General features: G+C 39.5%; 3 protein-coding genes across 5 annotated transcripts; 1 reads left to right on the top strand and 2 right to left on the bottom strand.

Moving 5' to 3' along the window:
• Window positions 1-3,175: 3,175 nt before the first annotated feature.
• LOC116843143 (E3 ubiquitin-protein ligase synoviolin B-like) lies at window positions 3,176-6,267 on the bottom strand. Its single transcript, XM_032813280.1, has 8 exons — window positions 6,139-6,267; window positions 5,936-6,028; window positions 5,690-5,842; window positions 5,334-5,624; window positions 5,039-5,253; window positions 4,712-4,932; window positions 4,197-4,605; window positions 3,176-4,054 (listed from the first exon to the last, which is right to left on the bottom strand). The coding sequence occupies exons 1-8, from the start codon at window positions 6,265-6,267 to the stop codon at window positions 3,727-3,729; spliced, it is 1,839 nt and encodes a 612-aa protein (XP_032669171.1). The 3' UTR covers window positions 3,176-3,726.
• Window positions 6,268-7,371: 1,104 nt separating this feature from the next.
• Window positions 7,372-12,206, bottom strand: LOC116843140 (rho GTPase-activating protein 11A-like). 3 transcript variants are annotated; one of them, XM_032813277.1, is made up of 6 exons: window positions 11,162-12,206; window positions 10,927-11,083; window positions 10,470-10,638; window positions 10,266-10,341; window positions 9,408-10,177; window positions 7,372-9,217 (listed from the first exon to the last, which is right to left on the bottom strand). In XM_032813277.1, the coding sequence occupies exons 1-6, from the start codon at window positions 11,855-11,857 to the stop codon at window positions 7,933-7,935; spliced, it is 3,153 nt and encodes a 1,050-aa protein (XP_032669168.1). In that variant the 5' UTR covers window positions 11,858-12,206; the 3' UTR covers window positions 7,372-7,932. The 3 variants fall into 3 exon arrangements, with proteins under 3 accessions (XP_032669168.1, XP_032669167.1, XP_032669169.1); XM_032813276.1 differs by having other exon boundaries at window positions 10,891-11,083; window positions 11,162-11,857; XM_032813278.1 differs by having other exon boundaries at window positions 9,408-9,994; window positions 10,891-11,083; window positions 11,162-11,857.
• A 463-nt stretch (window positions 12,207-12,669) lies between these two features.
• On the top strand, window positions 12,670-15,891 carry LOC116843141 (TBC1 domain family member 14-like). The gene has a single exon (XM_032813279.1). The coding sequence runs from the start codon at window positions 13,217-13,219 to the stop codon at window positions 15,152-15,154; it is 1,938 nt and encodes a 645-aa protein (XP_032669170.1). The 5' UTR covers window positions 12,670-13,216; the 3' UTR covers window positions 15,155-15,891.
• The last annotated feature ends 537 nt before the right edge of the window (window positions 15,892-16,428 follow it).

Genomic DNA, 16,428 nt, shown 5'->3' with positions numbered 1-16,428 from the left:
GTTAGATTTACACTGGACGCGATTAGCGATCAGTGATGAGCGATGTTCAATGAGAGTATTGCTTTAAAAAGAAATGAACTCTCATTGGATATCGCTTATCGCTCGTTGCTAATCGCGTTAAGGGCCTTCACACACAAATTGACATAACAGTAACGTAAGATGTACCGTAAAAATTGACCAATTACGATCAAATATTCATCAAAATGGCGACTTTACGGTTCAACGATTCTCAACATGATTGGTCAATTCTTAGGGCTATCGCACACAAATTGACATAACTGCATATGCATAGCATAAGACCGTATGTACCAATGAGCATCGAGTATTAAGTCGCCATATTGGTGTTCGATGCTTAATATTCGATGCTCATTGGTCCATACGATCTTATGCTATGCATATGCAGTTATGTCAATTTGTGTGCGATAGCCCTTACGGTACGTCTTACGTTACTGTTATGTCAATTTGTGTGTGAAGACCTTAAGTGTGAATCTAGCATAAGACGTAAGCAGTAAACAAATTGACCAATCATAGTCGATTATTTCTGTAATAATCGACTGTACGTCCCGATCCACAATAGGTAGTAAGCTTTAAGCCTTAAGAAATTGACCAATCACAGTCAAATTTGAGGAGAATAATCGATTGTAATTAGTCAATTTGTTAAGACTTAAAGCTTACTACACCTATTGTGGCTCGGGACTAATAATCGACTTAAGACCGGTTTATGGCCGGTATTCATAGGATGTTTTCCAGTTGCGTACACTGTGTTACACAAAATCAGTTTATTGGTTGCATATTATCTTACAAGATATTTTAGATAATATGTGACCAATAAACTGGTTTTGTGTACGTGTGTATCAAGATGTGTTAAGCAATTGGAAAGCACCCATAGTTGAATCTTATTTCAAGACTATCTTAAGCGTGGCCTATAATGTCTGTAAGAATATGGCTGTAAGACGCGAAATGAATTATTTTTATTCGCTAACAGCTCACGTTATAATCTTACATCCATATTCTTACAGACATTGTAAACGAGCCTTTAAGTAATGTCTTAAGATGCGAATACGGCTCTGTGATTGGTTCATGACATCTTAAGACAGTATTTAATAGTATGTTCGACTGGCTCTGGGTTAACCCACTCTGGGTTATTCAGCCTACGTTTATTGGTCGAACAAGTATTTATAAACTTTATGATTGGCTAGTAAAGACTTATGACGTCATTAATCGCTCTCGGAGCGATTAACCCAGTAGCCTTATTCTGTAACTCGTTATTGGAGTTATCGACAGTTTCGTTATCGCAGATTTTGTATACCGTAGAAAAGCTGCGCAATGATAACGAAACTGTCCTTAACTCCAATAACAAATTACAGGATCCCAGCACAGGGCCAGTCGAACAGGGTGTATATCAGTTGGACACGGGGCAATTGGACACAGTCCAATCACAAGTCGCTGTTCCAAGGACCCTACAAATATCTTTAATCACACGGTGCTGTGATTGGCTGTGTCCAAATGCACCGTGTCCAAGTACACCGCTCCCAGTCGAACATGCTATGAGTATCGTTGAACCGTAATGCAGGATTCACACCGCGTCCGATGTCCGCGTCCGACGTACGACGTCCGATATCCAATAGGAGAACAGCTTCCTAATATAAAATTCAATTCTCCATTGGAAAGCTATTCTTTTATTGGATATCGGACGTCGTACGTCGGACGTCGGATGCAGTGTGAATCCTATATAAGGTCTAGAGAACTTCAAGTAAAGAGAAACTTGATCACGTGACCAGCTGATTGGATGGCATAAATATATACGGATTTAGACACTGCGACGCCAATGAAGAACAAATGCTTATATTTATATTATATATGATTTTGTATCAGCGTCGCAATGTCAAAATCCGTACATGTTTATGCCAGCCAAGCGCAGAGTAGCTGGTCACATGACCAAGTTAGCGATTCTCTTTACTAGAAGTTCTCTAATAAGGTTGCCATTTTGTGAATACTCGATTGTAATTGGTCCATTTTTACGGTACATCTTACGTTACTGCATGTCAATTCGTGTGCGACGCCCCTAATTGGTCAATTTCTTAAGGCTTAAGGCTGGGAGCACAGACTTTTGTATAACGCATAAGGGAATCAACCAATCAGAGATCTTTATTTCCCTCTCCAGGATAGAAATGAATGACTCTGATTGATTTCCTCATATGTTATGCATTATGCGTTATGCAAAAGTCTGTGCTCAGGCCCTTAAGCTTACAACATCTATTGTAGATTGGGACTTACGGCCATCATAAACCAGCCTTTAGTCTAACACGCTATCTATCAGATTTTGAAGGTATGAACGGGAGATTAGAACTCAACCAATCAGACAATCTCAGGTGCTTAGCTTACATTTTTCCGCGAATTTCCAGAATCTGTGAAATCAATTTTACAGAATATGATTTACACTAAAAAAAAATCGTCAAACATTTTTGTAGCATATACATATATAACGTTATTGATGTGGATAGAAAAAAATTTCAAGCACTCGAGATTAATTTCAAGGCAATTTATCTTGATTTTATGAAGATAAGAGAAAATAATTTATTCGTACTGTAGTAATATGTTTAAAGGGATATTGAAATTGATGACAAACTCTAAAAATGTCAATAACGCAGAGACGATCGTCACTAATACAATCACGCTATCCTTTTCGTATTTCTTGTACATACAGAATTTACATAAATTATATATGTTGCTTTGTTTTACCATATTTAACGGAAAACCTAAGCAAGTATGTGTAAAAATCTTTCTGCAAATTTTTCCGATATTCTTAAGCTTTTGAATTCAAATATGAAGATGCAACAATGTTCTTAAAAATTTTTCTGCTTTAAGTATCCACTCTTTCGGTATGTGGAACTTTTGGATTAGACAAATATTATGTTAACTGACCGCTTGAGATTTTACATTTAAAATTTCGTTTTTATCATACATATTAAACAATGCTTCTATTTATTTTTTCACGTACTTTCATTGCATAAAAGCATTTGTAATTTTGTACAACCAATATGACTTTATAAACTTTGTAGAAAAATGTAAGTAATCTGTTGATGAAGTTTTCAGCTTCAATATCGTCTTAAGACTATTCAATATATAAGGAATTTCTAAGTGTTAAAGCTTAGGGACAAAGAATACTCATGCGTTTTATGCAAAGGATATCGAATTAATTTCATAATTACAAGGAATAATTTTACACAACTACGAAGGCTATATGCAAAGAAGCAAGAAAATCTAATCATATATACAGGTAAACATGTTTATATATAAATCTTAAAAGTAGAATATATATTATATACCAAAAAAAACCAATTTCTCGTACTTCATATTCGTTTCGGTGATAATTTACAAAAAGAAAGACATCAATTGTGTCATCCCTATAAAATCATCCTTCCACTTTCCTTGATTATGATTGTTAGTATCGTAGCTTTAGTTTGTGGTTTCAAAGTTCGGGCTTTTTCAGTCTCAGTTGTTGCTACATCTTGGATTTAACAGTCGCTAGAGGATCGTTTACAAGTAAAGTTTATCCGCGCTCAATCCGTGCGACCGATCTTGGAATTATTGTTTGAAAGGATTCGCCCGTCGGTTGTCACAATCCTCAATTGTTTATATCGGTCGCTCGCGTAATTGAGGCCAATCACTAAGCAAATTAAAGACTATTATGTTACATGGTTTATCACACAATTTCATCTTTATTTATTCCGTCGTTGGCTGAATCGAGAACTTTTGTAGCCTGCGCTTGCGCAACATTTCTTGTTCGCTCGAGGATTTTGCCTCAGTCCTAGATCCTAAATCTGACGTACTATTAAGCGTTGATGCATTTTCTTTCGACGTGCTCGGAGTGGAAGGAACGTCTTCCTTCGACGTGCTTGGAGTAGGAACGTCAGCTGCTTGAGCCGGTGGACTTTCGGCATTGATGTCAGTGCTTGCCTCCACCGTACTGCCTGTCTGCGATTTCGTCATCGCAGATGTATTTGATGTTTCTGACGTATCGTCGGCGGTGCTCGCAGTGTGCATGGGAATGCTGCAATTTGAAGTCGCGTTATTTATCGAAATATTAAAATACACATCGCTGCTCCAATTCAAGCACATCTCATGATCATATCGTTTGACGATGTTTCTGTATAATGTTAGAGCAGTGATAGAGTGTCATCTCGATCACTTACTTGGCCGTAGCAGCCGCTCTCTGATATTGATTCATCATCGCGTTAGCAGCGTCCAACAGAAGTTGGATTCTTTGCAACGTTTGTATCCTCGCTTGAACAGCCTGCCGCAAATTACCCTCCATGGCTCGAAGTTCCTCTTCGCTCAGTTCAGTTAAATTCGGCGGCGGTACGGGAATAGGCGGAAAAGGTACTAACGTAGGAAACAGCGGTGGAAGAAGTGGTATATTCCCGGGAGGTATGATCTGAGGTGGTGGGGTATTTCCAGTTCCATTATTTTGAGGTTGCTGCTGCTGTTGCTGCTGCGACTGCTGTTGTTGTTGTTGCTGCTGCTGCTGTTGTTGTTGAGGTGGTGCCCCTGGTGCTGGTAATCCAGCCCAAAATACTGGGAAATGGAAAGGAGGTGCTGGTCCTACGATAAATATAAATTATATTAAAGACAAACAAAAATCATCTTATTCGTAAGAAGACAAAAAGAAACGAAATGAAAATTATGAGGAAACAATGAGAAATTGTACCAAGAGGGTTAACTCCAGCAGGTGCCTGTTGAGGCTGAGCCACCTGTGGTCCAGGTTGGGGAGGATTGTGCTGTCTAGGTGTTGAATTATTTGCTCCTGGTCTCAAAATGTTCAAACGGCACGTCGGACATGTCTGCTGACGTTGAAACCAAGAACGTAAACAAGCAGTATGAAAGATGTGATTGCATGGCAACTTTTTACTGGCTGAAACCATCTCCTCCCTGCATCAACGAAAAACAATATTTTCGAATCTTTTATCAGAGTATTTGCTATTTTATAGTAAATGCTATTTATAGATAATCTTTTATCAGAATATAAATTACTTACCGGCATATAATACAAACATTATCGGCAGCAGCTAATTCCTCGGTTGTCGCGTCTGGATAAAGCGTATTCATGTTTCTAATAGCCCTTCGAGACATCACAATATCATGGAAAGCTTTCTTGAAGTCTCGCATTGTATAATACATAGGACGTAGTGCAAACAGAGGTAATGTAAATAGTTTTATCATCAGTGTCACAAAGGCGACATACAAAATGACCTGGCAAAGAAAAAAAATATATATGTATTTTGATTATCAAGATAGATATAAATATGAAAAGTAGTACGCAAGATTCTTACCTTTAATAATCCAATAATCAGTTCTGTGTACAACAAGAACACTGGCTTGTTGTCCCATGGGTTTTCACTTTGCAAATCGATGGTGTGTAATATATACTTTACAGCAGTGTTAAAAACAACAGTCAACAAAATTGCATATTCAAAGCCAAACACCAGCTGTACAGAAGGGCCTTTAGTAGCTGTTGTGTTGTATGCATAGTGTATCATTGTTAAATTAATGGCGAACAGAAGCCCTAGTAATGTACCCACTCTAAGATGGAATAACCATGTTATCACTGGGCTTCTTTCCATCTGAAAAACAACAGATCAATCAATTATATTTCATATACAATTTTTTACAACAAACTGAAACTTACGTAATCGACACGGTCCTCTGCGAGCCAATGAAACGACTTTAAAAACAACAGGAGAGTAAACAATGCTATAAATTTTGGGCTGAAGTCATCTCTGAATACTGTAAATGCCAAACAAGTTTCTGTCACTGCATACCACACTTTTTCCACCAGGTGCTGCAACAAAATAATCAATATTATGAAAGACATACTGGTAAACAAAACAACAGTGCAAAGTTAAGAAAGAAGAACGAGAAAACGGTTACTCACTTCAAGTTCGGCAGCGCGCAGGTTGCCGAAAAAGAGCTTTCGCAGGAAGGCGTTTATCATAAAAGCAAGAATGAATCCTTGCGCGTAGATCACCTGAGCAACACAAAAGCAACATGTATATAATGGTAACAGCTCACCAATTGTTGTCGCGTTTTATTACGCGTGCAAGTGATAAAAATGTCACACACGAGAAAAAAACTCACGGTCATACTCGGGTTGGATTTGGTTATGTGAACCACAGTGGGATAGAATTGTTTTCTCTGATAATATGCATTTCCAATGACAGCGCACGTTAGCACGGTGCTTATCAACATAATTCCGGCCTCCCTCATATTTGCGTGCACCAGCCGCTTTCTTACGTCAGTCCACGTTGGCGTTGATTCACTGAGGATTGAGGAATCGGCTTGACACCTATCACACGGAGAATTTTACGTTTCGACGGTTTCGTTGGTGTTCCCGGACAGCTGTATAGTGTATATTGTACAATGCTGCGCGATATCGACGGCGTTAACAACGTGGCGCTGATAGCGTCGCGGCAATCTTTAAAGTGCACATTACTATACGTAATGTATGCACGAATGACGTGGTATTTTTTAAGCAATAACGCACTATCATTTTCTTTCTCGTCGCAAGAAACATCAGAGCGCGTAGCACGTTTTTTTTGCTCATTATGCAACATAATTTATGAGCAGGCACGTCACAATGTCCATTATATCATACGCGAAATGTCAATCGTGTTTTGACAATGAGCGAAGGATAAATGCCACGTGATTGGTCATACGTCTGATCATTGCGTTGAACACGTGGACGATCGTGATTCTCACTCCCATTAATGGCGCTGTCTCGTGCTGTCATAGCGAATTTTTAAATCTGTATTGGGCATTTAAATTTAAAATACTCTGTGTCTACGTGTAGATAACGTAAACTATGTTAACGAGATGTCATTTATGTAAACAATAAGTAATCTATGGATGTTGTTTAAAGAACTTGTTAAAAACTTGTTAAAAAAATAATGCAGAAAAATTTACATTGTTTAATCTTTAAAATCCTTATGTAAATTCATGACTATTTCTTAAATAAGTTGGAGTTATAATTTAATTGTTTTTTTGTATATTTTAATATAATTTGCAATATTCTACATGATTTACCCACACAGCAAGAATGTTCCAAATATATCATAAGGATATCTTGAAGATATCACATATCCCAAATATATTTTTAGGATATCCCTATGATATATTTTGAACACCTCTGCTGTGTGGGTACGTTCTACGCGAAGAATATATATTTTACATAGAAAATACGGAAATAATCCGAGTAGATATAATTTTGAAAACTACGGCACAATCTTATTCTAAATTTTCCAAAGCAAGAATTTGAAAGAGTGACGTTTCCGTAAATTGGCACAGAAGGAAATGAATATACAACGGTTTATATGAAAGGTTCATCAAATGATATATTTTATATTAAAGTCGAGTGTCAATTATAGTAATTATTATTATTACTACGTCCACACACATGTATTAATGAAGGAGAATGAATATTGCAATGAATTCGAAATTGTCATGTAAATAACGATGAATATAACGAGGAACACATGTAAGTGAGCAGATACATGTAATGACTAGTCTTAGAAAACAGTACTTCAAAAGTTTAGTGTGTGCTTTGTTCGATCTGAATGGATATCAAATTCATAAAATTACACAAGTGTATAATTCACAAGTGCGTTTTTCAATCATACAACCAATTATTCCGTTTAAATAACATGCGGAATACAATTTTACACAATCATATTTAAACTATCGGTTTCGTGACAGATACTATCTCTATAGTAACTCTTGTATATTCGATTGATAGTATTCTGTGTACTAGGAACACCACAATGTGCTAATTACAAAAAATTATACTTTCTTATGATAACATATCTAGAAATGAAGCACATAAATTTAACATGATATTTATTACTTCTTTATATTCTGTCCATCTCTCTCTTTCTGTTACGTATGCATACTAAGAGTTCTTGTCTTCAAGATACTTTTAGGACTCTGACGTTTCGGAGTTCCTAACTGTGCTGTCGCTTTCAAAGGTGTTCTACGTGTTTCGACCGGCGGTTTACGCGTTAATTTGGTACTTTTTGGGGTTTTGACAGTTAAAGGTCGCTTAATATGCGGCGTTTTGCTAACATCCACTTTATAAAAAGAATACAGATTTTGTGACACCGTATCGACAGACATCTTTACCAACGGCGATATTTTCGTAGCAGTGTTTTCTTTCTGATGAATTTCTATATCACGTGCGATGTTAATCGTTTTGTCCTTGGCAGAAATCTGATATGAAATCGAATCCTTGTTCGACAGTTTCTGATTTTGTACTTCGAACTTCTGCGCGAGACAATAATTCTTGTCTACGTGTTCTTGAAGCGGCTTTGTTTGTGTGCCTGTTATCTTGATTTGTGGTGACACATTTGTAGATAATACAACTGGATAGTAATTTTTACTTTTCGTCTCCTTATTGGACTGCTTCCGAGAGACTTGTGTTTTCTTGTACGTTTGCTTGAAATGTTCGACGTCTGTTTCTTTAGCTACGTTTGGAGAACGTTTTACAATCGCATTATCACGGTAATGTTTTTTGCTTGGCGCATTCGTTGATGTAAGGTCGGAAATTTTGGTGGTGCATTCGTCAAATAATCTCGCCTTAGCCAAAACCATCCCAGCATTTTGCGCACGAAGTTTTGCGACTGACGCCCTACCAGTTTGTGGAGCAGGTGTGTTTGTACGAGATACTGATTTGAAGTATCGATCTGCGTCTTTCCAAGATATCTCCTTCGAACCCTCGGCGATAATATCGTCTCTTTGTACACAGTCGTTATTTAAGACTATATTCTGATGGCTAATAGACTTCCTCAATTCGTCTACTTTTTTATCAAAATAAGATGAATTGTCTACGAAATCTTTCCCATGGAAAGACGATGCTCTGCGCACAGATGAATTCACACGGTTATTTGTTAAATGTAGATCTTTAAATCCAGAAAGATTCGAGTTGCTATTATTCGTAATCAGTGTATTTACTTGATCACGTAAACAAGCTATCTCATCTGCCGCATTGTCAGAAATCATTTCATTAGATCTCGTTGTAGAATAAAATTGTTCCTCCAAAAATTTGTTAGTAAACGTCGATTGTTTCTCCATGGGATAACCGTTTACTTGTTTCTCTAGTTGTATATGATGTTGCAAATTGAATTCCGGAGATATATGCCACGATGCAGTCCGTCTAACGCGTTTGCTGTAAAAATAAAATATTTAATTTATAATATCCTTCATATGTGTGTCTGATATATTTTTGCCTACTCTATTTTAACTTTTTATCCTAATAATATCCTATTTTCTATAAAAATGATTATACTAATATTTTAAAATGTACAATCGTTTTGTATCAAGATTTATTTATATGACAGTATTATTTCTTCAAATACCTGGTGACTTTCTCTTGTGAACGTCTTCTTAACGTTCCAATTTTTCTTGCGCTAGGGGATCTTATTATTTTATGTTCTCCCGATCTTCTAATCTTTAATTCTTTACTCAGTTTCTTTGCTAAATAATCACTTGTCAGATTATTCTCGATACTAGCCTCTTCTAATGTTTTCTCATATGCAGTCTGCACCTTGTTCACCGAATGTGCAGTTATATCATTCTCCTCATCATATATGCTTCCAAATTCCTGCGAAATACGTGATTCAATTGCGGAAACTCGATTTTTTATATCCTCGTACTCGCTTTTAGGAATTCTGACGTAATCTTCTTCACAGTGATCGCTCGACGATGATATCGTGTCAGTATTCGGAAGAGACGTATCGAATTCTTCCAGATCAGTCTTTTCCTCGGGACTCAACAAACATATATTATCACTTTCATCCGTAGCATCTAATTTCTTCAAACTCGTGCTTGCCTCTATATGCCATTGTTTGCTAGCCCTATGACGATCCTCACTTAGAAATAATTCTTGCCCACCACCTTCGTCCGATAAGTTCACATTGGCATCGATAAATACGTTGTCATATTCCTGAAGCAAATCATCATTCGATGGCTCATCATTTTTCATGAATTTCAAGTGTGATATTCCGTCGTTATATTTTCGTATTTTACACGTATCGGAAGAATTGTTTACCGAACTCCAACGTCTCAACTGTACGTGCGATTTGTAATTATTTGTAAATGAATCGGATGAGTCACCCTCTGTATTTTTCTAAAAATGACATATTGATGCTGAAGCTGTTCAACACTTATATCAAGACTCAAGAAGTTAGTGTGTGTGTATATACATATATACTTACTAATTTATTTTTAGGTACAAATTTGTCCAAACTCAGTCTTATTTTCTTTGACTTGTCTAGTTTGTCAGCCACTCTCCTGAAACATAAAATATTAAATTCATGTATATCTCTCGTTAATATTATTTTATTTAGGATATATTAAAATAATGCATAAAAAAAAGGAAACAAAATTAGCATAAGATACAATAGCAGAACATTTCATACTTTTTCTTTATACTTGGAGCATCCATTCTTTCTGCTACTTTTCGTTTTTTGTTAAATTTAGGTAAAGGCACAGTTAACTGCTCTGGATGTGTAAGAAGTTGTTGATGGTTGATATTAGACATATCATCGACACCTTTTCCAACTATTTTCTTCAATCCATTAAACATTCCTGTGGAAAATATTGCAGAATATATAAAATATATTGAATAAATATAGTAAACAATTTTATATTTGTCTCATGCCATAATGTATGAAAACATCTATATAAAATTTTAATTATCAACATATATTAAATTTAAAGAGAATAATATCAAATATCATTGGTTATATTAATCTATGAGTTAGTTTTATAAACCTTATTAATGTTCATCACATACATTTGGTACATATATAGAGTATAGGTTAATAAACACATGCATACTTAGATTCAGATTGGTAGCACTTAGATGTGGCTTACGTGTAAGACTTCCACTACGATGTTTCTTCTTCTTAGACTTTCCGAGTAACTCAAATGAATCTAATCCATTATCTGTACTACCACTTGTTTCCATAGAAACGCTTTGTGCAATATGAGGCGGTAGAATACCAATATTTTGTGAATTTTCAATTAATATCTGTAACAATACTTCTCTATTTACAATATCTGGCTACTTGCATTATCTCACAATATTCCTAAAAAGTATATGCATTACCTTGATAATAGTCAAGTGCATTTGCAATCTATTTTGCACAGCTGACATACTCGTGTCTCTTAAAGGCATGATATTTGGTCCGACAACTTTTGCCAGGTTTTCAATGCTCATCTTGTTTTGTTTCTCATACATGGAGACTTTCTTCAAGAACTCCATGAAAAAGGCTAAAGTATTCAGGTGATATGGGGGTAACAGTGTGCACGCTAGCAGTAAAGCCTGTATTCGATAACTCTTCAAAAGAGCACAGTGTACAAACAGATCGTGATACGTGTATGGTATTAACGGCTCTGGCAGATCTCGGAAGAAAGATTTTAGACAACTGGCGACATCGATCGCGTGATTCTTCTCGCCTAAGCTGCCGCCGTTATCTAAGCGAGACATCAGCTCTTTCTGCCGCGCCTGGGAGCCAGCTTTCCTGAAAAGACCTTCCTGTGTAATATACTTTTCCAGGAATGTCGTGGCTTGAATCACGAACACGGGCACGTGAACTATGCCGCCCGAGGATAGATTCACGATATCCAAGGGTTGATAAAACAGAGGAGTCTTGAAGACCCTCTTGGAAATGTCCTTGCAGACATCGGGCCTCTCGCTCTTAAGCATACTCTTTTTGAAGCGATACTTAACCCCAAAGCTCCTGAGATCATTGGCGATGATATGGTAGACCTTTTCCTTATGCAGCACATCGTAGATCAGCATTTTCAGTATCTCGGTGTAATATTAATTTCACTCAAATCTCACGACAAATTGCATCCAGTGAGAAATCACGAGCAAATCGACATCATTCAATACTACAGAGTGTATGTACAATTTTAAACATCCGTTTCATATCAAATTTGACACTCCTTCAGTACTGCCAACACTCGGTTGGGAATAACGAGTTTCTCATGTAAACGACGTTGCAATGTAAATAACTTTCCTCGACAGGAAAGGTCGAATGGACAGGTCGATTCAAGGTAGATTACGACCAAGTTCGAGATTGCATTCCAAGGATGCAGTTCTTTCTGAGAAAAATTTTATTAAAAATCCAATGTATAAATGTAAAAAGGTAACGTAAACTATAGATCTTCAATGTTTAAAATTTTCCTTAAAAAAGAATGTTTTTGCAATGCAATCAAAGCGTTACAATTTTTAAGGCCGTATTCTCGACGCAAATACTTGACATTCGTGACATACGACAATCCAATATCAAATAGTAGAGTTTGTTTTCTAGAATTCTTAGCTGACGACATTTTTGTCTCTGGAAAAATCCTCTTATCGGACATAGCGTGATCCTCCATTAAACTCGGTCTATATAACTCGGAAACGCAAAATGCAAGTCGCAACGTTTGTCACAACAGTCAATTAGAATTGTCATATTTGACGTTCCTGAATTTCCAGACTGATGAAAAAAACCGTCCGTTTGAAAACGCTAAATTCTCATCTAGTTTCCTTCTCTTGCCGTTGATTGGTCTGTTTGTTCGTGTGGTACTTTCCTGCACTTTCTGCGTCCGAGTGTGGGGCACGTGTGAATCCACCCTCGTAGAATGCTCCGTCCATATGATCATTCGGTACGTAATCGCGGACGGATTTCGAAGAGCGTGACTGAGCGTGACTTATCGCCACCGTTCGTGATCGTTCGACCCTCTCGTCCCCTCATCCGATATTATCGGATGCTACATTTTTAGACGCGGCCGACGGGGGACGTAACCTGTGGACGGATATAGAACTCGACTGTGACTCTCCGACACTCGGAGGACGCGAGACTACGTCGTGCGACAACTCGAGAAGAGCAGGATCGTGCAACATCCGCCTGTCATTTTACGGACGTCTCACGCCGCTGGAAGTCGTCGGCGGATTTAGACGGACGAGCTGTCAGAAGAGGGGCCGAAGATCGGTTTTCATGCTCAGCCGTCACGAAACTTTGACAATCGATAAGGAAACATGCGTGTGCTAGACCTCGTGAGTCGGCCCAAAGCGCCCAAGGACTCGGCGGCGCACGAATGGCTCCTTTTTCCCACGATTCGAGGTAAGTCGGCGGACTCGCTCACGAGGTTAGGTGGTCGCGCATGAAGGATCATGAAGAGTCCCGCGACATCCCTGCAGCACCTGCAGAATGGCGGGACCAACGCGCAGCCCGTGCCGCCGTTGCAAAGTTTGACGGCGCCGGGCAGCGTAAAGGCCCGCTACAGCGGCAACGGCCACGCGACCGCCGCCAACGGTAGTTACCAGGTGGTGAAGGTGGCCGGGCGCGAGTCCGGCTGTTACATCGCCAGCAACATCGCGCCCAAGGTCGGCAAGCAACAGCTGGTGTCCCTGAACGGGGACTCGTCGGTGCGCTGCGACAGCGTCAACGTCGACGAGGCGTTGGCATGCGACGTCGCGCCCGTGGCGTCCGCGACGAGGACCAAGGCGCTGTGCGTTCACATCCGTGAGAACAAGTGGTACGACGCCGGCAACATAGTTTCCGTGGGGGTCGCGGGTACCAGCCTGAATCATGCCCTGGAAAGCATGTCCTTGGCGTACAATCCTGCTACAAAGCAGCTGTACTCCGTGGAGGAGACCAAGGCGTCTCCTCCTCTTCCTCCTTCAGGCACCGCGCAGATCGACTGCACCTCTCAGTACTTGGAATCTCCGTGCAACGGTAAGGAACGGTCCGCGCCTTCTAGCACGAAACTCGTCGACGCGGATAGATACACGAAGCTCGAGAACGTGAGCGCGAATAGCAGCCCGAGGAATAGTCTGCCTCGATCGTGCAGCAGCACAGTGTCTTCCCTTAGCGAGATCTCGCCCTCGGGTAGCTTTCTGGGCGCCGACGAGCAACAGCACGCTATCGAGAAGAACGAGAAGAACAAACGTTGGGGCCTGAACTCGCTCTTCGCGAAGAACGTGTTCTCGTGGAAGGGCAGAGGCTCCCAGCAGTCAACGCCCACCGGCAGCCCGTCGAGAAGCCTGGACAAGGTAGGCGGTAGTACGGCTTTGATTCAGCAACCGCGACCGGCGAATCTGCCGGCTAAGAACGCACTGGAAGAGGAACGGCATCGTAAGCAGTACAGTGCTATTCTAGAGGCGGCTAGGAAGAGAGAGCTGCGCGAGGAAAGGGAGCGCAAGCAGCAGCGAGAATCTCAGCTGAAGGAGGAGGAGAGACTGGCCGAGGATTCGAGCACGTGGAACGTGTACGTCCTACCGCGATTCGAGAGCGTCAAGAGCACGAAGAGAGTGAAGGACCTGTGGTGGCGCGGCCTGCCGCCGAGCGTCCGCGGCAAAGTGTGGAAACTGGCGATTCCGAATCACCTCAGTATCACCCCGCACCTTTACAATCTCTGTTTGGACAGGGCGATGTCGTGCCCCAGCAACGAGTCATTGGCCGCGATCAGATTAGACGTATCTCGTACCTTTCCTACCTTATGTGTCTTTCAAGAGGGTGGACCACTATCCGATAGCCTTCAGGGTATTTTGGCAGCGTATGCCGTGTACAGACCGGACGTGGGCTACGTGCAAGGCATGAGCTTCGTCGGCGCCGTGCTGTCGCTCAACATGGAACCGCCGGACGCGTTCGCCTGCTTCGCCAATCTGCTGAATCATCCTTGCCACAGAGCCGCCTTCACATTGGACCAAAAGAGAATGAACATTTACTACAAGGTATACTCCAGTGCTCTTGCGCATAAGCTGCCAAAAGTCTTCTCCCACTTCACCGTGGCCGGACTGAGCCCGGACTTGTATCTATTAGATTGGTTGTACACGATATATGCCAAAGCAATGCCTCTCGACGTCGCCTGCAGAATTTGGGACGTCTTTCTCCGTGACGGGGACGAGTTCCTCTTTAGAACGGCGCTCGGTGTCCTGCACTTATATCAAGAGGAGCTGCTGAAGATGGACTTTGTGCGCGGCGCTCAGTTTCTCACTAGACTACCGGAGAATCTGCAAGCGGAGTCTTTGTTCAACAGTATTAGTCAAATGTCCACTACCGTCGGCGCGACGACGTTCCAGCAGATGTTGCTGCAATTCTCCTCGTAATTCTCCGCGCGTCAGCGATCATTGAATTTCAGGTACCGTCTCTGATTGTTATGGCTAAGGGCTTTAACACCGGATTCTGCAGAAGTAAGCATATTTTTTACACATATTTATTATCATTTAAGATTGTACATTTAACTTTTTTGGAATCTACATTTTTGCTAACGAAACGCGCGAGATTTATGTTCGCTCGATTGAATCACTCGCGGATATACCAAATATTTCTCCTGAAAACGCATTAATTGTTATTTATTCAAAATCTATTGTGAATATTATTTATTTGAAATTTTTGTCTTGTGATTGACACGAGGACGTAATATATATATAATATATATATATATATATATATCGAATTAATTGCACAGGTAACTGAATCATTTTCATGGAAAATCACAAAAGATATATGTGTGTGTATATACATATGTAAATGAATGAATTTGTTATAGGAGTCATATTTTCCATGTAAATAATATAACTGACTGTTTTTCATTTGGTTGTAGATATGTTCTTGTAAAGAATGAAATTAACAAGGAGGATCTGTAGACCCTCGATGCTTTATCAAGCATATTAGAGATCTGTACTCACTTTGCATTCTCGTCTAGTATTTTTTGAAATGTGGCAAATACTGTATTTGTAACATGTTGGAAAATACTCTTCAATACATGGGAAAACGGAGATAGAAAGAAGAGAGAGAATGAATGTGTGCATGTATATGAGAAAAAGAGTACTATATTGTTAGGTTCAAAGTTTAGCTCAATTATATATATTGTCTCGTTTATTTTATTCCTCAGCGGTTTTACCGTTAGTTTTATTACTAGAGATTTATATTACATTTTTAATGATTTGTGATATTTAGATGACCGAGATTTCGATTTTGCTTCACGTACCGACATATACAAATTATGATATTCAGCAGCATCGTGCATTCCAGCTCCGAGACAAATATCGGTCTATTCTTCACGTACCTATTCAATTTGTGCTGGAAGCCGTCTATCTCTTTGAGAACGCGGACGAAGAGAAATATATATACTCGGACAAAACAATACTATATTCAATATACCGCTACAACAGGTATTATATACACGTAAAAGCATATATAATCTCACTCGTGAATAGAATTATAGACACGATTAAAAGAACGAAAAGAAAAAAAAACAAGAATCTCGCTACGAAGTATTTAATTGCTATTTAAAAACTCTAAATATATGCCGATATATTTACGACGATGTATCACGAGAGAGAGAGAGAGAGCGAGAGAGAGAGAGAGAGAGAGAGAG

Source organism: Odontomachus brunneus, unplaced genomic scaffold, assembly GCF_010583005.1.
Source record: "Odontomachus brunneus isolate Ranch 3 - 2012 unplaced genomic scaffold, Obru_v1 Obru_scaffold_030, whole genome shotgun sequence".
Taxonomy (NCBI): domain Eukaryota; kingdom Metazoa; phylum Arthropoda; class Insecta; order Hymenoptera; family Formicidae; genus Odontomachus; species Odontomachus brunneus.
The sequence above is the reverse complement of the archived record's forward strand: the minus strand, read 5'-3'. Positions and strand labels throughout refer to the sequence as shown.

Coding starts and splice junctions, on each gene's coding strand:
- LOC116843143 (XM_032813280.1), bottom strand. CDS start 6,267: ATGAGGGAGGCCGGAATTATGTTGATAAGCACCGTGCTAACGTGCGCT. Junction 4,606..4,711: donor TGCTGGAGTTAACCCTCTTG/GTACAATTTCTC, acceptor TATTTATCGTAG/GACCAGCACCTCCTTTCCAT. Junction 4,055..4,196: donor AGAGCGGCTGCTACGGCCAA/GTAAGTGATCGA, acceptor TTCAAATTGCAG/CATTCCCATGCACACTGCGA.
- LOC116843141 (XM_032813279.1), top strand. CDS start 13,217: ATGAAGAGTCCCGCGACATCCCTGCAGCACCTGCAGAATGGCGGGACC.
- LOC116843140 (XM_032813276.1), bottom strand. CDS start 11,857: ATGCTGATCTACGATGTGCTGCATAAGGAAAAGGTCTACCATATCATC. Junction 10,639..10,890: donor TGCTACCAATCTGAATCTAA/GTATGCATGTGT, acceptor TATTTTCCACAG/GAATGTTTAATGGATTGAAG. Junction 10,178..10,265: donor TTGTACCTAAAAATAAATTA/GTAAGTATATAT, acceptor TGTCATTTTTAG/AAAAATACAGAGGGTGACTC.